The 27,571-nt window shown below is 46.5% G+C and overlaps 2 protein-coding genes across 2 annotated transcripts in view; one reads left to right on the plus strand and one right to left on the minus strand.

Annotated features, from left to right (window-relative positions):
* The window catches only part of STYXL2 (serine/threonine/tyrosine interacting like 2), a 30,449-nt gene extending 21,579 nt beyond the window's left edge, over positions 1 to 8,870 (minus strand). Inside the window, exons 1-2 of the mRNA XM_045877545.1 lie at positions 8,749 to 8,870; positions 7,939 to 8,064 (exon numbers count right to left, since the gene is read on the minus strand). Of these exons, the coding sequence (XP_045733501.1) occupies positions 7,939 to 8,048 (110 nt within the window). The 5' untranslated portion in view covers positions 8,049 to 8,064; positions 8,749 to 8,870. The remainder of the gene's footprint in view (positions 1 to 7,938; positions 8,065 to 8,748) is intronic.
* Positions 8,871 to 12,545: 3,675 nt separating this feature from the next.
* The window catches only part of GPA33 (glycoprotein A33), a 45,134-nt gene continuing 30,108 nt past the window's right edge, over positions 12,546 to 27,571 (plus strand). Inside the window, 2 exon segments of the mRNA XM_045879149.1 lie at positions 12,546 to 12,588; positions 26,024 to 26,178. Coding sequence (XP_045735105.1) covers positions 12,546 to 12,588; positions 26,024 to 26,178 — 198 coding nt within the window.

The raw sequence follows: 27,571 nt of genomic DNA on the forward strand, positions 1-27,571 counted from the left end.
GAGGTTTTACATTTTAGTGTTAACTCATAAATTACCTAGGGAAATTTGTCTCGCTGGGAGATGGATGAATCTCTAGCCGAAGGTTTTCTTCCAGAGAGAATGATTCACAGACATGGGTTTGAATTTAAGGCATTTGAGGTTAGTGCCTAAGTCAGGCAAAAATGAAGATGCAACACCTCTATCCACTGTCTATTCCCCTTTCTCAGGTTCACCCCAGGATGCCATCTACTGATGAGGCTGGAAATGTTAAGACACCTGTCAGTGCAGCAAGCAGACTTCGTCCCTGAACCAGCTCTGGGTGACTGGCAGTGACTGTCTGCGGCCCGGGGTTGATTTGGCAAGGTCCTATCTTGGTTCCATAGGAAAGAGTAGTTATGTCTCCCAGGGGCTGGATCTGGGGCTGTTGTGGGTTGAATGGTGGCACCCCAAAAAGGTGTGTCTCCCAGAACCTGTGAATGCAATTTGATTTGGAAAAAGGATCTGGGCAGATATAATTAAGTAAAGGATCTTGAGATGAGATCATCCTGTGTTAGGATGGGCCCTAAGACCAATGGCAAATGTCCTTAAGAAGGACACATAGAGAAGAGAGAGAAGAAGAGACATGTGAAGATGGAGACAGAGGAGTTGGAGGGACACAGCCCCAGCCAAGAAACTCCTGGAAGCCGCCAGAAGCTGGGAGAGGCAAGGAAGCCCTCCTAACGCCTTCAGAGGGAAACTGTCCCTGCCAACACCTTGATTTCAGACTTTCAGCCTCTAAAACTGTGAGGGAATATATCTGTGTTGTTTTTAAGCAACTCCGTTTGTGGTAATTTCTTACAGTAGCCTTAGGAAACCGGGACTGACAGTGGCTGGTGGGGTATTTGCTGACTCAGTGTGTATTTAATTTTTAAAATGCTCAAGCCTTTAACTAAAGAGATAAAACAAGAAGGCTGGAATTTCAGGCACAAATTAAGTACAGAGGGAACTGTTCAGGCTGGAGACCAATGGCAATGGTGATGATCAGTTGCTTGGAATACAGTATTTGCTTAGAGCAGAATGAGAGAAACATGGCATTTTAACTAGAGTGGTGGGTCCCTGGTTAAACAAAAATTTCATGACATCCTGACTTACCATCAGATATCTTTCTCTGGAAGGAAAAGGAAAGAGAGCCACCATTTATCAATACCTAATATGCCTTTATATACGTGTTAAACAATGTATGTTCTATATCATAGATCACATTACTATAAACAACATACGTTATATTATATTATTTAATTTCTACCACTGGGTAAACTGGAATTCCAATTTCATGATTAAGTAACTTAAGCAAGCTCTCATAGCTAATAAGTGGGAGAGCAGACCTGCCTTTGATCTTGGCCTCAATTATGCCATTTAAGTTCTTTCTACAGCATGACACTGCCTCCTAGAAGAGTTTTATTTCCCCTTTCGTAGCTTCCAGAAAAGCACAGCTTTTTGAGGTGTAATTGTTATACAAACGGCACATATTTGAAGTGTACAGAATGGTTAACATTCGACTTACATATACAGCTGGGAAACCATCACCACAGTCAAGGGTGTGAACTTACCTCTGACCCTCCAAAGTTTCCTCACACCCCTTTGTAAGCCCCCCTTGGCCCTCCCACAGTCCCGGGACTTCCCCCGCAACCACGGGTCTGCTTTCTGTCACTATACAGAGTCATTTGCGTTTTCTGGAATTTTATATAAATTGAATCATATGGTATGCACTCTTTTTTTGTCTGACTGCTTTTATTTAGCATAGTTATGTTGAGATTCATCCATGTTTTTGTATGAATCAATAATTTGTTCCTTTTTTTCCTGCTGGCTAGTATTCCAGCGTATAAATTTACCGCAGTGTATTTATCCATTCACTGGTTGATGCACATTTGGGTTGTTTCTAGGCTATTACGAATAAGGTTGCTCTGAACATTCATGTACAAGTCTTTGCATAGACGTAGGCTTTCATTTCTCTTGAGTAAATACCCTGGAGTAGAATGACTAGATCATACAGGTGTAGGTGTCCATTTAAGCAGGTGTATGTTTAACTTTTTAAAGAAGTTTATAAAATGGTTGGACCATTTTACATTTCCACCAGCTGTGGGATTCCAGGTACTCCACATTCTCACCAATATTTGGTATGGTCAATCTTTTTAATTTTAGATATTCTAATAGGTAGGTAACCGTATCTCATGGTGGTTTTAATTCACATTCCCCTAATGACTAAAGATTTTGAGGATCTTTTCATGTGCTTATTTGCCATCCACATACCATCTCTGGTGAACTATCTGTTCTAGTCTTTTGTCCATTTTTAAATTGGGTTGCTTGTTTATTTTTTATTGGGTTTTGAGAGGCTTTTAAAAATATATTCTGGATACAAGTTCTTTATCAGATATGTGATTTGCAAATTTTTCTTCTGGCCTGTGGGTTGCCTTTTCACTTTTTTTTTTTAAGATTTTATTTATTTATCAGAGAGAGAGAGAGCGCACGCACAAGTGAGGGGAGGGGCAGAGGGAGAGGGAGAAGCAGGCTCCGGGCTGAGCAAGGAGCCCCATGCAGGACTCGTTTTCACAACTTTGAGATCATGACCTGAGCCAAAGGCAAACATTTAACTGACGAAGCTACTCAGTTGCCCCTGCCTTTTCATTTTTAAAGATACTATAGGCTCATTCATCTGAGCTGGTTTAGGCCTGGTCTGTAATGCAGTGGGATTGATCGAACGATAACTCAAAGCCAGTGCAGCTCTAACAATTTATGCTCCAGGTTTTATGATGATCATTGTAGGAAGGGGCAGCCCATCAAGTGTCACTGTGTGTTTGCCTCCCTTGAAAATTTCTGCAAAGGGCTAGCCGGCTGATTTGGGATCAGGTTCAAAAACCAATTGCTAACGAACGTACACAAACCAAGAAAAACATCAAAACCAACAGGAGTCCCTGAGAACCTGGAGGAAATTAGCTCTGTATGTGGGACCGTGGAAAAGCTCAGCGCATCCACATGTAAGAGGGGCTTTCCGGCTGAGCCTGTTTTTGCCCAGGAATGAGGCAGGCACTAAGGACTGAATACCATCGGCACTTCTGTATTACAAACCAATGCTTCTGTCCTGTATGTGGCCGGCCAACTATGTGGAACTGGGAAACCAGCAGAGTTGGCCTTCCCTGTCTCCTGCCTCCCCTTGCAGTGACCCACTTCTCACCTTCACAACCAGTGCTCACGGTCTGCCTTCCCCAGCCAATAATCCAAGAAGCTCAATCACACCAACATGATAAGCACTTAATAGAAATGTGTATTCCCTAGGGCAGCATTTAAAAATATATACACATACCCTACTTCATTTATCCAGCCTACCGTTAACCGGACAGTTCATCATACTGTATACACATTCTGTACCTTAATGGCTGTTAGCTACAGAAACATTCTAGGTCTTCTCTTCTTGTGCACAAATGTCCTTGTTTCTGTTAAGTATGTGTCGGGAGTGAGCCTGCTGGGTTACAGGACAGGCATGTGTTGAGCTTTAGTAGATACTATGAAAGAGATTTCAAAGTGGTTGTACTAATTTATGCTCTTCCCAACTATGAATGGAGTTCTGATTATTTTATATCCTCATTTATAGATGCCACCATCGGTTTTTAATTTTAGATGGTCTGGTGAGTATGTAGTAGTATTGAATTGTGGTTTTAGTTAGAATTTCGATCATATATTTTTGCTTTTATTGATTTCTAGCTTCATTCCCCCAAGGTCAAAGAACATATTTTATATGATTTCAAGCATATAACAAATCTAAAAATTTGTTGACACATGTATGGCCAGTACATGATCTATTTTGATAAATGTTCCGTGTGCATGTGATAAGAATGTGTATCCTGCACTTGTTGGGTACACGTTCTATAAATGCCAACTAGGTTAATATTGTTTATTGTTTTGTTCAAACTTCCTAAATTCTTTTTTTTTAAGATTTATTTACTCATTTTAGAGAAAGGGGGGGAGAGAGAGTGTATGAGTGCAGGAGGAGGGGCAGAGGGAGAGAAGCAGACTCCCCACTGAGCGGGGAACCCCATGTGGGGCTCAAACTCATGACCCTGAGATCATGACCTGAGTTGAAATCAAGAGTCAGGCGCTTAACTGATTGAGCCACCCAGGCACCCCCCTTCCTATATTCTTAATGATTTTTTTTTTGCCTCATACTATCAGTTGCTGAGGTTGTTTTTTATAAAAATTTTATGTTTGACTAAGATTGTGGATTTTATTTTTTTCTTTAGTTCTGTCAATTTTTTGCTTTATACATTTTAAAGGCTACATTATTAGATCATAGAAATTTTATTTATTTTAAAAAGATTTATTATTTTAGAGAGAGCAAGTGAGCATGAGTGGGGGTAGGGCCAGAGGGAGAGGGAGAGAGAGACTCTCAAGTAGACTCCTTGCTGAGCATGAAGCTCAATGCAGGGTTTGATTTCATGCCCTGAGCTGAAATCAAGAGTTGGAGGCTTAACTGACTGAGCCACCCAGGCACCCCAGATCATAGAAATTTTAAATGATTACACCTTCCTGGTGAACCACACCTTTGATCATTGTGAAACATCCTTCTTTGTCCTTAAATTCTTCCTTGTCTGATGTCAGTAAATAGCTTTAGTTTGTGATTGCGGCAGTTGGTAGTTTCCAAAGATGGCCGCAATAGTTCCTATCCCACTTGTTCTCTTCACAGGGTTACTGCGAAACTCCCGCAGAGCTGGCAGAGTCTAGGTTGCCTCCTTTTGAGCCTCTGTGGTCCTTTACATGACTTCTATGGCTAGCTTATGAAAATCAATGCACGTCTGTCTTGTTCTCTTGGATGCTAGCCCTTGGAATTTAGCTACTAGGCTATGGGAAAAACCAAACTGGCCCACATGGAAAGACCACAAGAAAAGACCATGTTAGGTGCTCTAGCCAACAGCCCGGCTCAAAATGAAGTGTCACACATGTGACGAAGCCTCTCTGCTACCAGCCCTCAGCTGGTGAGTCATCCTTAGCCTTAAGTCCTCCCAGAACCTACGGCTTCCCAGCTGAGGCACCAGACATCTTGGAGTAAAGACGAGCCACACCGCTGTACCTCGTGCAGTTTCCTGATTGTGAACATTAAAAAGTGGTTGTTTTATGCCACTAGGTTTTGAAGGTAGAGCAACTGTAACTAGGACAGAGTAGTCTAAGTTTTCTAGCCTTTGTTAACCTTTGTCTATCTCTATTTTGTTTTGTTTTGTTTTGTTTTAATTTGAAGTAGGCTCCATGCCCAATGTGGGGCTGGAACTCATGACCCTGAGATCAAGCCTGCTGCAGTGACTGAGCCAGCCAGGTGCCCCTTGTATATCTCTATTTCTTAAGGTGTGTTTCCTATAAGCAGTATGTAGGCTTTTTAAAAAACTGAGTCTGACAGTATTTGCTTTTAGTTGGAGTATTTCATTTTTATTAGGTTTAAAGTAATTATTTCTACACTTGGGTTTAAATCTACCATCCTACTGTTTTCTTATTATTTGTTATGCTTTCTCTATATTCTTTTTCTCTTCTTTCTTGCCTTCTTTTGGGTTGATTACATTTTGGCTTTGCATTCTCTCCTCATTTGTTCATTAGTTATAAAGGTATTAGATACCTTTTGAAGATAACAGCCTTAAGCTTAGACAGTGACGTATGCAGACAAGGAGGCAAAGAAATAAATCAAGATGGAAAATTATGTCTAAGAAAGAACTTGGTGTGTGGTTTCTGATACATGAGGTTGTCTGGTCTATACCCATCAGAAACCTATTATGTTTTTAAAGAGATCCTATTTTCAAAGAAACCATGAGCCTTAAAAAGCCTTTGGCTGCTTTCAGCCTTAAACAGCCCTTGGGCCCCCAAATTTCCATAAGCAGGACTTAGTCTGCCAAAGCTACACAGCCTTCAAGGAAAACACTCACCAAGCTCACTTTGGATGTGGCTCTGGAGGATAACAAACAAGGAAAAAGTCCCAGAGGGTGGAGCTAGAGGCCACAGAGAACAACAGACAAGGAAATGCTCCCTGAGGGCCAAATCAAGGTCAAGTCTGGGAGATCTTCTCTCTTCTCAGGCAGACGAGCTCATTAACTATATGGACTGATGACTGCATACCTCCCACTCCTCCCTTTATCAAATGGGAGCCTGTTTTGTGGACCATAATGTGCTGCACTCTAACCTGGGCAAGAAGATGCACGCCCTTCAGAGAATCTAGCCTTTTTTTTTTTTTCCCAAGTTTTTATTTAAATTCCAGTTAGTTAACATGTAGGCAGAGAACATAGCCTTTGAACTGTATGTAGCAGTTGGTAAACTGCTTTTGGGATTGTCTCCTTTGGGAGTTTCATGATTGGGGAAAAAGGTAGCATGAATATTAGCTGTCTACAGAGGTATACTGTGGCTGAGACAGCTATGTATTAGCAAACCCATTTCCTCTTTTTCCTGGACTCATGGACCTCAGTTCCCATCCCCCCGTATAAGAAAGCATGGCTTTGCTAAGTTCTAGTCAATGGAAAATGAGTGGAAGAGAAATGGCCATTTTCAGGCCTGGCCCATAAAAACCTCCTGAGAGATTCCTCATTCTCTTTCCATTTTGTCTTGATGCTGATGAGCCCAGTAACTTTAGCAGCCTGCCTTAAAATGGAAGATCTACAGGATAGAAGGAGCCTCAGTTCCTGAATCACTGCTCAGGTACCTGTTTTGGAATTTATTTGGGTGAGAAAAAAATACCCAATTGCTAAAGCAGCTAACATTACCCTAAGTACTACACAAAGCCGTCCATCACTTACCTCAATCGCACACAAAACTATCTCTGCCTTGTCTGGTAGTGTAGACAGGGGAGGGATACATTTTAAAAACGCCATCCTGATAGGTTTTCTTAGTGGGAACATAATGCTGAATTTTAAAGGAAAAGTCCCCAACATCTGGACCAAGTGTCCTGACCCATGAGTGATGAATCTCATTCCAGTGGGGAAGGTTTTCAAGCTCTGAGAAGCAAAAGCCAGCAAGATCCCAGAACAAGCAGAATCAGACAGTTTGAGGTAAAGTTACCATGAGATATCTTAGTTGGATCTTTCCTTCCTTTTTTTATAGATAAGAAGACACAGGCTCAAGAATTAAAGGGATTCTTCACATAAGTTTGGTGACAGAACTAAGATTAGAAGTCAGGTCCTCCACTACGATTTATGGCAGAAGAAAATAAATAGGCACACACACCATTGCTTCAGCAGGCAAGTAAGCATTTCTCTGATGTCTCATGGTTTTTCTTAAAATTTCATGCAAATTTTCCAATCTACATCATGATATAGCCTCAATGATTTTATGTAAAGGAAAATTTTAAATTACTTGTCATAAAATTAAGAGGACTCTCCAGGAAGATGCACCATATTGATCTACCCCTGCGCACACTGCCACTTACCTTCAGGTGTGCACATATCCCAGTTTGAAAGACATGGCTTGATCACAGATGCGAAATTATCTCAGTACTAGGACCTGGTCTAATGCCCTTTCCTGTCCTGATGCCTTCTCTTACCGTATGTGGTCTAGCATCCCCATCCTCAGCCTCAATCCTAGTGAGTCAAGCATCACCCTCCAGGTGGGCCTGTCAGATTCCTACTCCTCCTTCGAGGTTCAGGTCCAGCATCACCTCCTCTAGGAAGCCTCCTATGACCCATCCAAGTCCAGTGGTTCCTTCCCTGGCCCACCATGCCCTAGACCTGAGGCATACGAATTCCAGCACTTTACCACGCCACATCAAAATGCGGTCTGTTTGCTTACTTGCCTCTTCCAGAAAGTGTGACACATAAAAAGTACCCAATAATACTTGTTGAATGAGTGAACTTAAGGTGGTAGCTGTAGGCTCCCCCGGGGCCCACATCTCATCATGCCCCCCCGCCCACTCGTGTTGTGGGGCTGCAGGGGCAGGGAGCATGGCAAGCGCACACTTACTGGCTGGGGGAGGGGCTCCGGAGGTACTGGGCCTGCACGGCCCTCACGTCGGCTTCATCCTCTTCACTTGGGACTACCTGCTCCTCCTCTGGGTCCCCACTGGTTGCCATGACAGCCTGCTGGTCACTGTAAGTTTGGCATGACAAATGTGGTTAGGGAATCTAGAGGTTTTGGGGAGGGGGGAGGGGAAGGGGCATATCAGTGATGTCGGGGAGAAGGTCACCACATGCTACTTCTCTGGTGGGGAGAGGACCCATGGGGGGGAAACCCAGTCTGACTTGGCCCAGCTACCGTTAAACCAGGACACCAAGACGCACACACCCAAGCTGTGTAAACTATCCACCTTGGAGTCACGATATTTAAGAAATGACAGCTTGGCTCCTTCCTCAGTTGCCAGCAGGGAAGCAGTGAGGGGAACAGGGTCCTGGGTTTGCATGAATAGAGCTAACGCAGCTGGAAAGCAGTGAATTCCCTAGACCAGAAAGATCTTTCTATCGAAACCCCTGGGTGTGCCCCCACACGCACGCGTGGGCACACGTACAAGCACATAGCCTGCCTGCACACACGCATACACCTTTGCCTCTGCTGGGGGAGGCGAAGCTGGCCTTCCTCAGTGTCTCTACCCAAGACCACAGGAGTCGTTACCCTTGGCCAAGGCGCCCTCCCACAGCCTACTGCGTGCGGAATATGAAATCCCTCAGGGCTGGTCCCACACATGGCTAGGCCCTGACACTCAAGGCAGAGCTGCTGCCCTCCTCTGCTTGTAAGTCTTGGGCTCACAGGACAAAACGAAGGGAAAAGCACACTCACCACGGGTTTGCCTGTATCTCCACACCAAAGGGCAGTCACACAAGGGCTGAGGGACCCAGATAAAATGGCCCAAAGTTCCGACCAGTGAGAGGGACCAACCTCTCTCCTCTCTCCAGTGCTTCTTTTCTGAGGGGCAGGACAGCTGTTAACAGGAAATCTTAGCTACCTTCTAAATTTAGCCTCTGGCCCCACAGCCTGGCAGATCTCTAGGAGGAAGGAATGCAGTCTCAGGACCCAGACGTGAAAGCAGGCCCCACTTAACTCTTTCCCTCCTGGCTGATTCTCTGGACACCGGACACTGACATTGAGGAGCAAAGTTAGGAGAAGGTCACATTTCACTGATGGAGAGGCCTGAAGAAAAGGGTTTTTGGGGGGCTCTCTCTTCATACCCTCTTGCCTGGGGCTACCTATTCAAAGTCTTTTCAGAAGATGGTCTAACACCAAAAATCTCGAAGAATGAAACAAACTGTATCCAAGCCCCATGTCAGTCTGGAGGGCCCTGGGAAAAAATACCTGATATATAGAATGGGGAGGGGCCTTGGATCAACGTCGGGAGCCCACCATGGTGCTACTAAAGGGTATGGTCATGGCTTTGACCAGGGTTACATTTCTTTGAACAGCAATGACCCTGGAGAGTAAAGTGGGCAGTTGTGCTCACCCTCCACAGTCCCTTCCCCACATTTATGCTCATGGTGATGGTCAAGTGGCAAACCTGGATGGTATAAAAATTCCATGAGCTTCAGGGCACATGGGTGGCTCACTTGGTTAAGTATCCAAATCTTGATTTGATCTCAGAGTTGTGAGAATGAGCCCCACATTGGGTTCCATGCTAGGCGCGGAGCCTACTTAAGATTCTCTCTCTCCCTCTCCCTCTGCCCCTCCCCCCACCATGCTCCTTCTCTCTCTAAAAATAAAAAAATTTCCACAAGCTTCATACACTTCAAATGAGCTCATAACCCACTCTACTCCTCTTTGTCACCTCTTATTATCACCATGTCCAAAGCAAACCAAAAACCCAATAGTTCAGCCCCCTCATCCCACACATTCTATAATTACACCTTCATCCATCAGTCCGTCCATCCATTTGTCTACCCATTCAAAATTACCCACTATGCATCAGGTACTATCCTTGACCAAAGTTAGTAAGACACATAATTACATGCTCAAAACTGTCCTTCTTCCTAGCTAAGTGGAATAATGCCCTGCACATAGTATCATCAAAAATTGGCTGAATGAATGAATGAGCTCACAGTTTATTAGGAGGAATGAAACACAGGTTAAAAATAAAACTCAAGCATAAGGCAGAATGTTGTTAAGTATCCTAAGAGAGATCCAGAGTGCTGTGTGAGTTCAAAGAAGGGAAGAGACCTCCTGGCTGAAGAAGTCAGGAAAAGCTTCATAGAAAAAGTAATAATACATGCATTGGCCTTTAAAAAACAAGTTGGATTATAACAGCAGATGTGATGGGGAAAGGAATTCCAGAGAGGACTAGCATGAACAAAGTTTGGGGATGTCAGTGGTTAGAACTGAAAAGAAAGCAAACAGGTTGTGTGACAGAGACTTGGCAGGGCCGGAGTGGGGGGCTCCTTTAGAAAGAGTCGCAAGGAACACATCTCTGAGGAGGCACATGGCACCACCATTGACCAATCATCAAACCTCTATCCTGGGCGTCAAAACAGGGACTCAGTAATTGGCTGCCTAAGAATGACCACAATTGAGAAAACATGGGGGTTCATTTCAGGCCCACACACTTCAAGGTTCCATAAAGATGAAAGGTGGTTTGAGAGAGAGGTGAGATGGGGGTGTGGGGGGAGGGTTAGGGAAGGACTGAAGGGCTGCATCAATCAGGGTAAAGCTCAAGATGACAGGATGCCATTGCAGAGAATAAAAAGGTGGCAGGGAAGTGGGAGAGGGAAAGATGGAGAGCCAACACACCTAAGAGAGGCAACAGATAAGAAGGGACCACTCAGGAGGAGGACATGGCCTCTGTCTTCTATATACCCTCAGTTACCTGCAGAGTGGGACATCAGGCCACTGAAATGGTGGACTAGAAATCAGAAAACCACTTACTAGCCATGTAACCTTTGAGAACTCATTTCACTTCTCTGAGACTCAGATCCCATTTTGTAAAAAAGAGATCCATAACACCATCTCTCCATTTTGTTCTGACTACCCAATCTAAAGTGGGGCCCCCTCCCCTGCCCCAATCTCATTTCCTGTACCATGTCCATGTTATGTTCCCCCTAGCACCATCACACTCTAAGTAGGGTGACCAACCATTCCCACCTCGCTTGGGACTAAGAGATTCCAGGGACAAGGAACTTTCTGCTTTAAAACCAGGACAGTTCCAAGGGGGAAAAGACAGTCCCTTTAATAAATGGTGCTGGGAAAACTGGACAGCTACATGCAAAAGAATGAAACTGGACCACTTTCTGACACCATACACAAAAATAAACTCAAAATGGATCAAAGACCTAAGTGTGAGACATGAAACCATAAGACTCCTAGAAGAAAACATAGGCAGTAATTTCTTTAATTTTTCTAGATATGTCTCCTGAGGCAAGTGAAACAAAAGCAAAAATAAATTATTGGGACTACACCAAAATAAAAAGCTTTTGCACAGCAAAAAATACCATCAAAAAAATGAAAAGGCAACTTACTGATTGGGAGAAGGTATTTGCAAAGGATAAATCCTAAAAGGGGTTAATATCCAAAATATATAAAGAACTTATATAACTCAACACCAAAAAAAATGACCTGATTAAAAAATGCACAGAGGACCTGAATGTCATTTTCCCAAAGAAGACATATGGATGGCCAACAGACATGAAAAGATGCTCAAAATCACTCATTATCAGGGAAATGCAAATCAAAACCACAATGAGATATCATCTTACACATGCCAGCGGGGCTAAAATAAAAAAAAAAGACAACAAATTACAAGTGTTGGCAAGGATGTGGAGAAAAAAGAACCCTCTTGCACTGTTGGTGCAGCCACTGTGGAAAACCGTACGGAGGCTCCTGAAAAAATTAAAAATAGAAATACCATATGATTCAGTAATTCCACTACTGAATATACACCCAAAGAAAATGAAAACACTAATGGGAAAAGATACATGCACCCCTATGTTTATTGCAGCGTTACTTATAATAGTCTCAGCAAACTGAGACAAGTTGGTCTGGTTATTTCTAGGATTGTCTCCTTTGTTTACTTGTGTACTCTCTATCTCCCCAACCAAATGATCAACTCTCTGAGCCTAGAGACTTCCTGTCTTCTTTATGCATCTGTCTGTAGCATGGGTGGGGTGGGGGTTGTAGGAAAGGGAGGGAAATAGAAGAACAGATCCTACTGTGCTTGGGAGTATTCCAGCAATTGTGGGCAACACCCTTGTTTTATTGGCTTTGAAAACCTGCCCCTGAGATCATGCCCTTTTTATGACGAGATGGTAATTTCCTGTTATCGAAGCCCACACCTTGGTGAGAAGCCCAGGGCTCTGTACACCTGCTAAGTGGAGAGAAGGTGTGTGTGGGGGGGGGGGGGCAGGTGAAGATGGGGAAGGCCTCTGGTGGCGTAGGCAGAGCAGGAGTCCAGTCCCATAAGTGAGCTCACCTGCCAGTCCTGCTGAGCAGCTGGCAGGGGAGGGGGCAGGCTGGGCAAAGGTATACAGGAGAAGGGAAACCACAGGGACAGAGGGCTGGGCCAGGCCAGAGGCCGTTGTGACTTTAACTAGCCAGCCCAGACCTGCCCGGGGCCTCTCCCTGCCAGGCTGGGCTTGGGGCACAGAGGAAGCGAGACCATGGTGGGGAAGATGCAGCCTGTGCTGTGCACGCTCTGGGCCGGTGAGTAAGCCCCTCCCCTGTCTGGCGCCCGGGGGGGGGGGGGGTGGAGACAAGGGGACTGAGTGCTGACAGTCTCCCAGTGCCCCCCGAGGGATGACCGCCAGTAACAGGGCTGCATTCCCGCTGAGCAGCATCACAGGCTCTGCTGGGCAGGCCAGCGCCCAGCAGCAGAATGGTTTGTGTATGCATATTAATCAATAAAATTCCAGCCCATTTCTGGAAGGAATAATTCACAAATTTTCAAGACCATAAATTCTGATCCCAAATCGGGTCACAAGATCGGACACCAGATCTGACAATAGGGACCAAGTATTTGTAATCAAGGTTGTCCCAGAAAATCCAGGATGCGTGGCTCTAGATACGTTCACTACCTGGGATTTTAACCACTGCCTTAAAACTAGAGAAAAAGGCGATGGTAAAAGTGATAACTTCCCTATCACGTATAGAGAGACCAAGGCAGAAGAGCAACCCAACTTAGTATCATTCCCCGAGCAAGAGAAGACTCAAATCCTTCAAAAACTAGAAAGGCCCTTTCCAAAGGTCAAAGCTCTTCACCCCTTCTGATACTCTGGTCATTGAAAACTGGGAAGATGGGGAAGCCCCACAAAATAGAAATCAGACATTTGTTGATATAATGGTTAAATCCAAATCAAGTGCTTTTCAATAGCAAAGTGGTTGCGTGGGGCCCGTGGAGTGTTCACGGGTTCGGATGGAGGCGCTGGTGGTAAGGATACTGGGCACAGGGAAGAAGTAGAGTGGAGAATGGAAGCTGGGAGGTTGGGGTTGGGGGAATTTGAGGCGTATCTTTCATTCATTCTATTTGGCTATGCTGAGAAATCCCATCGGCCTGCAATTTAGAAATTGTTGCAAGCTTCAGGGATCTGGTAAGAATGGGGAGGAGGTAAAGAGTTTTACCGGGAAACTTAGGAGCCCCAAGGCCTGGGAAGTGGGGTCAAGGAGGCTCTGATTTAGAGCTCGCTTTTCAGCCCCTACAGCAAGCCCCAGGGCCAGCTGGCCTGCCTGCCCAGCGGACCCCACTCCTCCCAACGCTCGAAACCTGTCCTTTGAGACCTTAGGTGGATGTGCTGGGGGAGGGCTGGGCCAAGGGTTAGAGGGAGACCTGGAAAAGATCCATCAGCTCAGTCTGGCTCAAGCCCCCCCGCCCCCCAGAGACCCAAATGACTGGGGGCAGAGATGCCCTCCTGCTCAGGCTGGAGAGCCTGGTTGGGTCTTTCCCTCCTCCGAACCTCTTTACTGAGCACGTAGCTGGTGCAAGTGTCTCAGGAGCGAGGATTGTGGAATGACATCAGATCCAGACAGTCAGGGTACTTCAAGTCCCGAGGGAGGGAGGCTGCAAGGAAACGACCATCCTCCCTGGACAAGGCCAGGGACACTCTGATCCTCTTCTTCTTAGCTGGAAGTCTTGCCAGGGATGTCTCCCCCCTACCCCCCAGTACACATCCTTGCATTTGCGGTCTGGCTGCAACCAGTGCATTTTTGGCCTGGGAAAAAACTCTAAAACAAAATGCTCCCCCAGCTTAGAATGAAAAGTGGCCTTAACTCTGAATTGCCTGCACATTTTCCCTCTTCCTTTGAGAAGGCACGTGACCCTGGGGTGAACTTCTCCAATGGACCCAGTTCTTGGGCCTGTGTTCAGGCTCATGTGCGTTTTCTGCCCCCATCCCCATCCCTCCACCCTCCCAGACTGCCCAGTCCAGATTCACGCGCCCACCACCTTAGCCTCCATACCTTACACTAAGGGGAAGGGGCTGGAGCAGTGGGGCAGGGGGAGACGGGGTTGGTGGCCGGGTCAGTGGCCAGCTCGGGGCACGCAGACAATTTGCCAAATGGAAATACCTGGGGACAGAATAGCCATTAGCCATTGCTTTGTGCAAGTGAGCAATGAGGGTGTTCAAAGGTCAAACCTAAGAGCAATGGGGTGGTCCTCCCCACAGCGTCTCAGGAGAGCACACCAGAGGGAGGAGCAGGGAAATGAGGGAGGGCTTCCTGAAGGAGGTGGAGCTTGAGCTGGGTTCCAGAGGACCTACTGGCCTTTGCCCTTCTTCCTTTCTCCATCTGAACCTGCACAGTAATAACCTAGATTTTGCTGCTGTCCTGGGCAGCTGATGAGCCAATGGGCCCCAGGACTCCACAGACTTTGGGGAGGCAGAAGATAACACATATGGAAAGGACCCAAATAGGAGGCAGTACATTAGAAAATCTAAAAACAATCCTAAAACCAACTGAAAATCAGCCTGACAATTCTAAACACTGTCAGTGACAGAATACTTCACCCTTCCCGAGCAGGGGTCCCCACCCCCTCCTATCACCTCACTCTACTGCCTCACAGGCATTGAGAGGGCCAGCCTTCTTCCTGTACCGACTTTAGCCCGGGGCAAATTAGTTAACCTTCAGAAACCTCAGTTTCCCACTCTGTGAAACGGGGAGGGTAATCCATAACGTGCAAAAATGCAGTGTGCCTCCCACAGGGTTGTTATGGATAGTAAATGAGTTTGTAAATGTAAAGATCTTGGAACAGTGCCTGGCACATAATAAGCATTCAATAAACGCCCGTTATTATTGCTGTTGATATTATTAGTGTGGGCAAGTGTAAATTACAGAGAATTCGTAGACTTTGGTAATCCATAGCCTGAGTGCTGGGGTCTGGTAGAAGGGTGCCAAGAAAGAGAGTCAGAGTCACTGTGGACGAGCCCTGAGTTATCAGCCCTCCCAAAGGCTGTTAGAGAAAACACCCCAGCTTGTGCACAGAACTAAGGCTCTTCCATTCCGGGAGTTTTTCCAGCCACTAGACTCCATGAGACTTGATGTGAAGGAAGTAGTTGCACAAAGTAGGAACCCACCAGAGGAATAAAAAGTCCGTAAGCAGCTCTGCCTGGAGTCACTAAAATCTTTGAAGACTTGATAAAAGACACAAACAAAAAAAGCCCCACCTTCCTGGAACTAGAGGAAACCTTTTTGAAGGTTAAATTAGAAAAACTGAGGAAGGCACTGCTTTACACAGAGAAATAAAGGAATCTATCATCCCAAAATATACTAGATGAGAAAATATATTTTTCTCCCCCACCTAAAGATATTTCAATAAATCCATGGACGCTTGATCCATAGTGTGTGTGTGTGGGGGGGGGTCTTTGCTGGGATCTAGGTGTCCAAGTTCCTGAACTGAGGCGTTACCCAGGTGATTCTGATGTGCAGGCTACGTTTAAGAGCTAGATCTGGAAACTTGAGGGAAAGTAGGTGTGATCAGTCACCTCTGTTGCCCGGGCTGATCCTCCGCTGGTGACTCGAGTCAGTTTTGCGCCATCTGGCGGCTTCCCTGAGTTACTGTCCAGCGCCTGATTTGGTGACTCAACTCAGGGACCCAAGTGTATGTGCAGACCCATTCAGTAGGGCAGGGCCTGAGAGTCTGCATTTCTAACAAGCTCCCAAGTGATGATGATGCTGATTTAGGGACTACTGTTTAAGAAACAAGGCTCCAGGGAGGAACTGGCTTGTGGACGCAGGTGTGAGCCTCATCTTGCCTTTGCTCCCCAGTCCCATCCCCGGCTTCCTGGTAACCCAGCCATACTGCTTACTGTGATGTTGGTCCCTGGGAGGCCTGGGGGAAAGTGGGCCTGGCTCAGCCTGTTCTTGTATTTCTGGCAGCACTTGACCCTGGGGATCCCTCCCTCCCTCTTTCCCTCCCTCCCTCCTTCCTGAAACTCTTCTGTCGGCTGGGTGATACACCCTCTCCTGGTTCTCCTCCTCCTCCTTTCAGGTCTTCTTTGCAGCTTCATTCTCCTCTGCCCACTAGGAAATGTCAGAGTTCCTCACACCAAGATCCACTTCTATTTTCGCTCTAGATCCACATCCACATTCACATCTTTAGGTGACACCAGTTTCCAACTGACTCACAATTTCCATCTTCAAACCCAACCTCCCTCCTGAGCTACACACCCACAAACCCAAGTCCAGCCCACATGACCTCTCAATTTTTTTTTAAAAAAGATTTTATTTATTTGTCAGAGAGAGAGAGAGAGAGGCAGGCAGAGGGAGAAGCAGACCCTGATGAGCAAGGAGCCCAATACGGGACTTGTTCCCAGGACCCTGGGATCACGACCTGAGCTGAAGGTAGATGCTTAACCCACTGAGCCACCCAGGCATCCCAGGACCTCTCAACTTAAATGTCTCAGAAGCACTGCAAACTCACAAGCTGAAAAGCAAACTCATAATCTTTTTCCCCAACCTAGGCTTTTTCAGTGGTCTCTGCATCATAAACGACTCCGATCCATCCTCGAATGAAAGCCAGAAACCTAGCAGTCCTCTTACAGTGTTTCTACTGCTATGTAATAAACTACCCCAAAACTGAAAATGATAAAATAATTTATTTTGCTCACCAATCTACAAGTTATATGGGGCTTGGCAGGGACAGTCCTTGCTCCGTGCAGCATCACTCGGGGTGACTTGACGGGGGTCGGAAGACCCACTCCCAAGATGGTGCACTCACTAGCTGGCAAGTTGGTGCTAACTCTGGGTCCTCTCTTTGTGGGCCTCTCCACAGGGAAGTTTGGGCATCTTCACAGCATGGCAGCCGGATTCTAAGAGCAAACTTCTAAAGAGAAAGAAAATGGAAGCTGCCAGTACCTTAAGGTCTAGGCCCAGATACTGACCCAGCATCGCTTTCACCATGTTCTACTGGCCAGGGAGTCACAGAACCGAGACTCAAGGAAAGGGACATGAACTTCACCTCTTGATGAGAGGAGTTTCAAAGCATTTGGAGACCATACTTTAGGATCCCCATATCACCCGATACTTCCTTCTTCCTCAGCTACACATTCAAGTTATCACTGTGCCCTGACAATTTTAGCTCTTACATATTTTGAATCTGTTCACTCTTCTCGTCTCTCTGCTGCCTAGCTGATGTGACGGCCTCCCCTAAGCGGCTTCCGTAGCCTCTCACTGGCCTTGTGTGACTGTTTTGCCCCTTCTCTGTTCTCCACGCTGGAGCCAGAACGATCTTCTAAAATAAAATTGTGACCATGTCACTCCCCCTACTTAGCTCTTCAGTGATTTCCCACTAGCACTAGAATAAAGGCTCAAATCATGAGGACGGGTTCTCCTAAGTTATACTTAAGTTCTAGAAACCACTGAAGCGTTCCCCAAACCCCAGTATTTCGGCATCTTGACTGACCTCCCAGACTGACTCCTATGCGTTGGATAGTTCAAAAATTTTTGTCAGACCACATCTTTTACTCCTTGGTTTGGAAAAATATCATCAGCACCTCCACCTGAAGCATCCACACCGTCCCTGTTTCCTGTCTAATCTTCAAAGGCCACGAGTCCCTTTCCCCCGTGAAAGCCTTCCCAGGTCACTTGGGGCCCCACTGATCCCTTCCTAATAGGAACTTATAGTCTCAACCACTTCTTTGGCATCTGTTATACGGCCATTTAACCTTTCACCCACTTTGGGGCCTGGTTTTCCTAAACAACCTGGGGGCAGGAACTACTGCTACATGGTTTTCTTTTTCTTCTTTTCTTCCTTCCTTCCTTCCTTCCTTCCTTCCTTCCTTCCTTCCTTCCTCCCTCCCTCCCTCCCTCCCTCCCTCCCTCCCTTCCTTTCAAGTATCACAGTCACGGAACAAAGGCTCACAATGTATATCTGGCTTTCCACAATCAAGTTACAACTTCCTGGTCCTCTTTTCCTCTCCTCAACTCTGAGACCCCCTGTCGTCCGACTTGGGCGTCCATCCTACCAAGTATCCTCACACACCCTACTGACTTGTGAGCTTCTACACCGCACGCTAAACAAAACAACCAGATCTCTGCCCCCGGTGATACAGGCTCTTCTGCCTGCTTATCTCCTTTATGATATTCCTCTTCTCTACCCTCGAAATCGAACTTACCCTTCTGTGCGGACAGCTGCCACAAACAAGGCCTCTTCCCGACCAGCAGTCGACCTCTCCCCGCTTCCGTCGCCTCCTCGCGCCCGTTTCCAGGCGCTCCTTCTCTTTCCTAAGATGGCCGCCGTGGAGCGCAGGGAAGGCAGCGTGAGTCCCAGCCCGCAGCGACGCCGCCGCGCTGGGGGCCGGAGGACGACGGGCCCGAGGAGTCGGGCGCCTGAGGAGTGGGAAGGGCCGGAGAGGGGGGCCTGTGAGGCCGTTGTCCGAGCCGCCAGAACCACCCGCCCCCTCCCCTCCGGCCACAGCCCACCTGCCTGACACAGGAAGTGGGGCCTCATGGCCCAACATCAGGGGCCGGAAGTGACTATTGCTGGGGCCCGGATGGGGGGTGAGGGCGTTTGTGTCTCCACGGAGCCCTTGGATGGGCAGAAGACCTTACGAATCATGCTGTTGTCGCAAATAAATTGGCTACTTGTCCCTTTGACGCTCACCCCCGGGGTTCCTTGGGCTGAAACCAGTCATCACATCTCAAGCTGTGACGATAAAAGTTGTACTGGGGGGATGTTGTCAACCAAACCAGGAACCTTGGACAAGGGACTGCTTGAGAGCACATGGCAGTGCCTTCCTTGCCATGAAGACTGGGATAAAGATTTGTAGGGACAGACCAACGCCCGTTTGTCTGGGCAAGGCCAACTACTGTGGCAACAACAGCCCCACAAACAGCATAGTTAGGGAACATAAGAGGGACCTGGCTTCAGGCATGCACGTTCCCAAGTTTCGCTGTATGTTCTGCTGTGCAAAAAAATGGAAATGCACAGTAACTGAGTATCTCTCTTATTCACACGCTAGACCCTAGAAGATGCTTTTTCCTGCTATCAGTGGGTTCTTCACTTTTCTCCTAATTTATGAAAGATAAACTGCCTTTCAAACTAATAAGTACCCTTCCTCCGCCCCCCCTTGAGTCTTCATTCACTTGATGCAAGAAAGAACCCTCATATTTAGAACTGTTTCAAACAAACCATCAATGTAGGTAGCAGGGGAAACACACACACACACACACACAAAACCAAAACCCTCAAATTGTCATCATGGCCAATTACACTTGGACCCATCCCACATTTCTGGCCCCACAGAATTCTGGAATTCCAGAATTTCATCGCAGAACAGCCTTGTTCTTGCTACAGACTGGCTTCTTTTACTTTCTGGAATGTGCCCCACCTTCTCCATGCCCTGACCTCTGCACGGTGCTCTTCTCTCTCTACCCACCTCTTCTCCAATTTTCGCATGGTTCGCTCCTGCTCATCCTCCAATGTCAGCTCAACAGGCCCTTCCTTAGGACAACTGCTTCCCATCCCCAAATCTTTTGTTATATCCTGTCATCATCGAATGTGTAACACTTGTGTCCATGGTGGTTTTACATTTTTTTTCTCTGGGATTATTCATTCCAGTTTGACTCAGCCAGAAGACCAAATGTTATAAGAGCAGGGACTGGGTCTGTCTCTGCTTGTCATTTTTCTCCCCAGAGTCCAGGACAGTCCCTGCAACACAGGTGCCCAGCAGCCATTTGCTTTATGGGTGTTAGTGAATGAGAACCTACCCTTTGAACCTCACTAGGCAGCAAGCTGGTTTGCTTTTAGTGTCTCCTATCCTGCCTTTCTTCCTTTCCCTCTTTCTCTACGCAGTTCCAGCTTCTCTCCAAGCCTCAGCTTCCTATTTTCAGATGGTTCTATCAAAAGTTACGCATTCTGAGTCCCTTTCTAGGGTTTGACGGATAAGAGGGATGAATTAGGGAAATGGGTTTGTCCTGCAAGGGAAAGGGAGTCACTCAGTGTGCCTTCCCTCCCTCCCAGATAGCACTTGGATTTTAGCAGCAGCTTCAGTGGTGATTTCAGTACTGAGATGGTTGGTGGAGGACATACTTGACTTGGAGGTCAGTAAAGAAAGTTGCCCCTCAAACTACTCCATGTTGGCAGAGCGCAGGTTTTGTCCCCATTTCCTCTCTGCCTGCTGAGCTCGTCTCTGTTCCCGGAACACCCTGTCCCTGGAGCAGCCCTCTCTGCCCGGAGCACCAACTGTCACGCTTGGAACCCGCCTCCTCCCTCCCCTCTGCCACCTGGTGACCTCCAGGCTGCTTTCTCATTTTGGCCTTGGTTGAGTCAGGGATGCCATAAATACCTGGCATGGGCAGAACACAGTGACAGACAGATGCTCCCACTTAGGGACTTATCTCTCGGCACACGTGGAAACAGGTTACACTTGCTGTGAGCAAAACTGGTCCTCCACTCTGCCCTGAGCCCTCCCCCCACTCCCCTTCTCACCCAGGCTGGAGTCTTGCTCCATCTGGCTTCTCTTCTATTTTCAGTGTCTTCCTTTCTAGGAGCTCCTTCCCTGTAATCTACAAACCTGCATAAGTCTCCCCATCTTCCAACCCAGAGGAGACTAAAGAAACTTTCTCAAGGCCCTCTCATTTCAGCTTTTTCTATTTATTATTTATTTATTTATTTATTTGACAGAGAGAGACACAGCGAGAGAGGGAACACAAGCAGGGGGTGTGGGAGAGGGAGAAGCAGGCTCCCCGCCGAGCAGGGAGCCCGATGCGGGGCTCGATCCCAGGACCCCGGGATCATGACCTGGGCCGAAGGCAGATGCTTAACGACTAAGCCACCCAGGCACCCCTCGTTTCAGCTTTTTCATTTCCCTGTGTTAAGTGAGCTCCTTGGCAAAATAGGCTGCCCTCCCTGTCTCTGCTTCCTCAAGTCCAGCTTGATTTATAAAACTGTAACATGGCTTTGTGATTACAAAAGTAACACATGTTTAGTACAGAACATTTGGAAAATAAAAATATACCAACAAGAAATCCAAAATTTATCCATGATCCCAGAATCCAGAGGTAACTGTTATTAATACTGTGTTTTGGTATATTTGCTTCTAGAATTTGCTCTCTCTCTGTGATTATGAGGAAATGGGATACTGTTGTATATACAGTTGTGCATTCTGCTTTATTTTCTTACATATACAAGCTCAACGTAGTGAAGTGACTCCCTTGGGGGCAATTTCAAGTCCCACCTCCTTGGTAAGCCTTTCTCTTACAATCCTTCTTCAGGTGACACAGCCCCTCCCCTCTCTCCTCCTCCACTTTACTTCCTTAACCCTTGCACTTAACACTTAATTAGGCTCCATTAGGCTGCTGACTGACAGTGACCTCTACCTGCCTCATGGGCAGGGACTGTGCCCCAGGCCACTGAATCCACAAGGTCTTATTAGCACCCAGCTGTCTAGAAACCTTGAGGTGGGAACTGTCAAAGAGTAGACACAAGAGAAACTTGAGACACAGACCCTGCTAGAAGGGGCATACTGTCTGCTGAGAGGAGGAGGCCCCATTGCCCCAAACCCCAGCAACGTGAGAATTGTGTGCACTTGGCAGAGTGCCACCAGATGCAGCTCTGAAAAGCCTGCGAGCCTGCAAGCTGGGCTGGGATGGTCCCAGTGGTTTCTGGAAGAGGTGGCTCACGAACATGCCTCTGATCACTTTCCCAGTGTCTTGCTAGGGGGGCCTAGGACTAGGACCTTAGGAACAATGCATTGAATTGATTGGAATCTGCAGATTCCTAAACATCCATCCAGAACTGAGTTCTAACCATGCAGCCCTGCACCAACCCCAGGGGAGGTGGGACGACCCAACCCGCTTGTGTGAACTGCCCCTCCCCAGCTAGGGGCCCCATACTTTCTCAACGAAGAGCCCTGGCCTCGTCCTGGGGCAGGCTGGGATACCTCCGGCCTCCAGCCCTTCCTCCCTAAGAATGTGGTTTCTCTGAGCAAATGGATTTGCCTAAGTGGAGGTATTAACTGCCAGTTTCCCAAGGGTTCCCATAATGTGCTGTGTACGCCTCAAGCAGCCAGTTCCATCAAGCATTTCATTATCCTCCTTGGATGTATTACTTTCTGGTTAGCTCTCAAGAGACAGTTTATTATCTTCTTAACAAACCGTCGTTATTTATAAGCAATAAACAAGGCTTCAGGCTGGGGGTCCCCACACCACGCCCTCTTAGGGAGGTTAAATGACCTCTCTCGGGGCGCCTGGGTGTCTCAGTCGGTTAAACTGTTGCCTTCGGCTCAGGTCATGATCCCAGGGTCCTGGGATCGAGCCCCACCTCGGGCTCCCTGCTCAGCGGGGAGCTGCTTCTCCCTGTCCTCCCCCTTCGTGCTTTCTCTCGCTATCTCTGTCTCTCACTCTCTCTCTCAAATAAATAAATAAAATCTTAAAAAAAAATGACCTCTCTCATTTCCTTCTGAGGCATCTTGCTCTGGGGGCTCTCTTGACCCTTTATTTGATTTTTTTTTTTTTTTTTTTTGGACATTTTCTAGCTATCTGTAAGGCAGGTTCTCCAACAAGTTTCTCTGGTTGTGAGTCCTCCCCATTTTTTAAGCTTAAATTCTCTGTCACTCATGTATTTGCTATCAAAGAGCACTTACTTGAGCACCTCCTACGTCAGGCACATTGTTGAGCCCTGGGGACGTGGAGATGGAGAAAACAGAGTCGCAGGGCAGAAAGATGTGACAATAGAGAGGGCTGGTATGGTTCTGGCTTGCGTGCCAGGCTAGAGGATGTGCCCGCTAAATATGGTGAGTCATTCAACCCTCACAACAATATTGTTAGGTAATCTTGTTATCCTCATTTTAGAGTTGAGAATGCTGAGGCACAGAAAAGTTAATTAAGGTGGCCAAGGTCACACAGTTAGAAAAAGTAAGAATGAGGATGGTAGCCCAGGCAGTTTGGTTCCTGCATTTGGCCACTCTGGTGTAGCGTGTAATAAAGTTGCATGAGACAGAAGTCCTAGGAGGCGAGTACTTGTGAGTAGTAGGTACTGATTCTGCCGGGGAGAGTCTGGACATTTCCTCTGGGACAGTGAATGGGCTCTAAACTTCTTCCTCAGCAAACTACTCTGGTGCCGGGAGATTTTGATTTCTTCCTGGAGGTGAAAAGCACTCACTCTCCCAGTTTGTCTATCCTTAGGGAAGTTAACACAACCCTGAACTCTTTGTTTGTAGACCCTTGGGGGGGAATTAGCTGAGCATCAGATGGATGTTCTTCATCAGCCTGGAGGAAGAGAGCAGGGGAGTGGCGAGGGTGAGAAAGAATTCTTCTGGAGCATGGGGCATCCACAGCTTTCAGGCGGCAGGATGGCAGAACCCACTCTTTTCTGAACCACTAGAAAGGAGATACCCAGTGTAGACCCACACAAGGAAGGAGGAAGGGAAGTAGTTGGAAGGTTCTCGAAATGAACTTCTCTACTTCCTACTTGTCTAATTACAGATTACATGTTCCATCTGGTACTTTTGTCACACCCACTGAGTAGAGAGGCAAAGATCGCATAGAAGAGAAAAACATGAGGGCCACGGTATCAAAAATATATTTTTAAATCATCATATATTTTTAAAAGGCACAAACCTCTCTTGACCCCACAGACTCCTTTAACCCCCATGTCTCTTTGGCAAAAACTGCCCTCTTCTTCTCATCCCGCTTGCTCTTGAGCCCATCTTCCCAGGCTCCATCTCCACTCCATGGAATCTGCTCATGCCAAGGTCCCTTCGTCCCCTCCATGTCACCACATCCAGTGGTCATCCCTCAGTTCCCAGTTCCCTGGCCCAACAGATCAGCAGCTTTGGCGTAGCTGACCCCCTTTGCTTTCATGAAACACTTTTCCTGCTTGGCCACTGGGAACTACTTTTTCTGGGCTCTCTTCCTAGCCCCCTGGCCAGTTCTCCTTCTCCCTTGCTGGTTTCTCCTCATTTTCTCCACCACTAAGCACTGGAGTGCCCCAGGGCTCCATCCCAGATACCTTCCCTGTCTTTGTGCGCTTCTCTGTCTTCCTCCCCATCTTCTGGCCTTCAGTGACCTCCCCAGGGAACTGTCTCCTCAACACCTCTATTGAGTGTCTAATAAGTATCTCAAACTTCACATGTCCACAAACTCCTGATCTTCCCCCTAAAACCTGCCCCTCTCAGTCTTCCTCATCTCCATAAATGACAATTCCATCCTTCCAGTTGTTTCCGCCAAACCCCTTATCTATCCTTGACTTCTCTTTTCCTCTAATATGTCAAATCTAATCTGCAATCAAATCCCATTGGCTCTACTTTCTATATACATTCCAATTTGGATCACTTCTCTCCACCTCCACTACCCTGACCTGCGCCCAAGCCACCATTAACACTCGCCTATACAATTGGAATAGCTTCTTGATTGGTTGCCCTGCTTCCACTCTGTTCCCCAATCTCCTCCTTCCTTGCACCTCACTTCAGCCAGGTTGAGCCTTTAAAAATGTATGTCAAGTATATTACCTCAGCTTAAATCCCTCCAAGGGCTTCCCACCTCCTTATCTCTCCTCCTCTCTCCCCTCCTACCACATGGCTTCCTTGCTGTTCCTCACATGGACAACCCTTACTCTGCCTAGAAAGTTCTCATGACAGGTATCCACATGGCTTTCTGTTTCAAGCATCTATTGCTACAAACCAGATCACCCCAAAACTTAGTGTCTTAAAATAATGCCAGTATATATTTTGCTCATGAATCTTCACTCTGGGCAGGCTCTCTAAGGATAGCTCAGCCCTGCTTTCCTAGACAGCTGAGCATGCTCATCCACATGCTGGGAATGGATGTTGGCTCTTCCAAGGGACCTCAGCTCGAGCTCTGTCCCAAATAACATGTGGTCTTTCCATGTGGCTGCTTCACTTTCTCATAGAATCTTATTGGGTTCTCAGAGGGAGCATCTCAAGAGGACCAAGCAAATCTTATGGCCTCTTACAAGTTAGCATGAGAAGCCATATGGTGCCCCTCAGACTGTAGTCCCAGCCTACTCAGATTCAAGAGGAGGGGACACAGATGGAGGTGAGTCACCATCATGTGGAAAGATGAATATACATGACGGGAGATACTGGTGTGGCCACACTGCTTTTCTCACCTTTTCCTGTAAACGTATGTAGAATAAACTCACCTGGGAATACCCTCTCTCTCTTTACCTTGATTTAATCTTATTTATAAAACTCCTTACCACATTTAAGTGCTCCATAAAACTTTGTTAAATGTATGGCTACATTATCATCACAACAAAAAAAGGTGGTGAGGAATATTTATCAAGAGCTTTCTATTAGACACTAAAAAATGTATTTATACATATTATCTCACTAAGTTCTCCCGACAACTCTGGGAAGTATTGGTGTTCCTATTTTATGGATGAGAGAGGTTCACACAGCTTGTAAGAGGTGGGGCTGAGGTTCAAAGCTGGGCTTTTAGCTACCATACAATGCATTTAACTTCTTTGTGATGTTGCAGGATGGGTATAGGGTGGACCAAGGCACACGATCGTCTTCACTTTGGTCATGGAGAACAGAGGGTGTGCCATGGCCAAGATCACAGTTGTAGTGTGTCTAGCTGTGGTTGCAGGAGGAGAATGTCACTGGGCATTCCCTCAGAGGTCCTCTGGGCAATGAGTGGCTATGCCATGTCATTTACTTCTTCCCACTTCCCACTTTCTTTCCAGTCTGGGCGACTGTCAATGCCATCTCTGTGGAAACCCCACAGGATGTTCTTCGGGCTGCCCGGGGAAAGAGTGTTACCCTTCCATGCACCTACCACACATCTGCCTCCGACCGAAATGGATTTATCCAATGGGACAAGCTTCTAAGGAGTCACTCGGTAAGCATCCTTAAAAAGCTGAGGGTATCATGGAAGTGAATATTACCTGACCATGACCTCTTAGAGGACAAGGACTACAAGTCTTTCAATAAATGTTAGAATAAACACCAGCACCCAAGCTGGACTGGGTGGGGAAAGAGTAGTGAGTGTTGGACCCAGTGAGGGGCATATTATGCCACCTTTATTTTGAAAAAGTGACCTTCCCTAAAATATCCTTCTGCTGGTCAGTCTTAAGTTACCTAAATTGTATCATTTGAGACAGTCATTCCTTTTGATTAGCACAGAGCTCTCCTTAAGGTCAGATTTTATTGAATAGTGTTTTGGAGTTTTTTTTCTTTCTTTCTTTCTTTTTTTCTGTTTAGGTTCTTTTGCGGAATATAGAAGACATTGTATTTTATTTTATTTATTTTTCTGTACCTATTTTTTATTGTTATGTTAATCACCATACATTACATCATTAGTTTTTGATGTAGCATTCCATGATTCATTGTTTGTGCATAACACCCAGTGCTCCATGCAGAACATGCCCTCTTTAATACCCATCACCAGGCTAACCCATCCTCCCACCCCCCTCCCCTCTAGAACTCTCAGTTTGTTTTTCAGAGTCCATCATCTCTCATGGTTTGTCTCCCCCTCCAATTTCCCCCCCTTCATTCTTCCCCTCCTGCTATCTTCTTCTTTTTTTTTTCTTAACATATATTCATTATTTGTTTCAGAGGTACAGATCTGTGATTCAACAGTCTTGCACAATTCACAGTGCTCACCATAGCACATACCCTCCCCAGTGTCTATCACCTAGCCCCCCATCCCTCCCACCCCACCCTCCACTCCAGCAACCCTCAGTTTGTTTCCTGAGATTAAGAATTCCTCATATCAGTGAGGTCATATGATACACGTCTTTCTCTGATTGACTTATCTTGCTCAGCATAACACCCTTCAGTTCCATCCACGTCGTTGCAAATGGCAAGATCTCATTCCTTTTGATGGCTGCATAATATTCCATTGTATATATATACCACATCTTCTTTATCCATTCATCTGTTGATGGACATCTTGGCTCTTTCCACAGTTTGGATATTGTGGACATTGCTGCTATAAACATCGGGGTGCATGTACCCCTTTGGATCCCTACATTTGTATCTTTGGGGTAAATACCCAGTAGTGCAATTGCTGGATCGTATGGTAGCTCTATTTTCAACTTTTTGAGGAACCTCCATACTGTTTTCCAGAGTGGTTGCACCAGCATGCATTCCTACCAACAGTGTAGGAGGGTTCCCCTTTCTCCACATCCCCACCAACATCTGTCATTTCCTGACTTGTTAATTTTAGCCATTCTGACTGGTGTGAGGTGGTATCTCATTGAGGTTTTGATTTGGATTTCCCTGATGCCGAG

The sequence above is a fragment of the Mirounga angustirostris genome, unplaced genomic scaffold, assembly GCF_029215605.1.
Source record: "Mirounga angustirostris isolate CCGP_5_RB_7025 unplaced genomic scaffold, mMirAng1.0.hap1 SCAF_6, whole genome shotgun sequence".
Lineage (NCBI taxonomy): Eukaryota > Metazoa > Chordata > Mammalia > Carnivora > Phocidae > Mirounga > Mirounga angustirostris.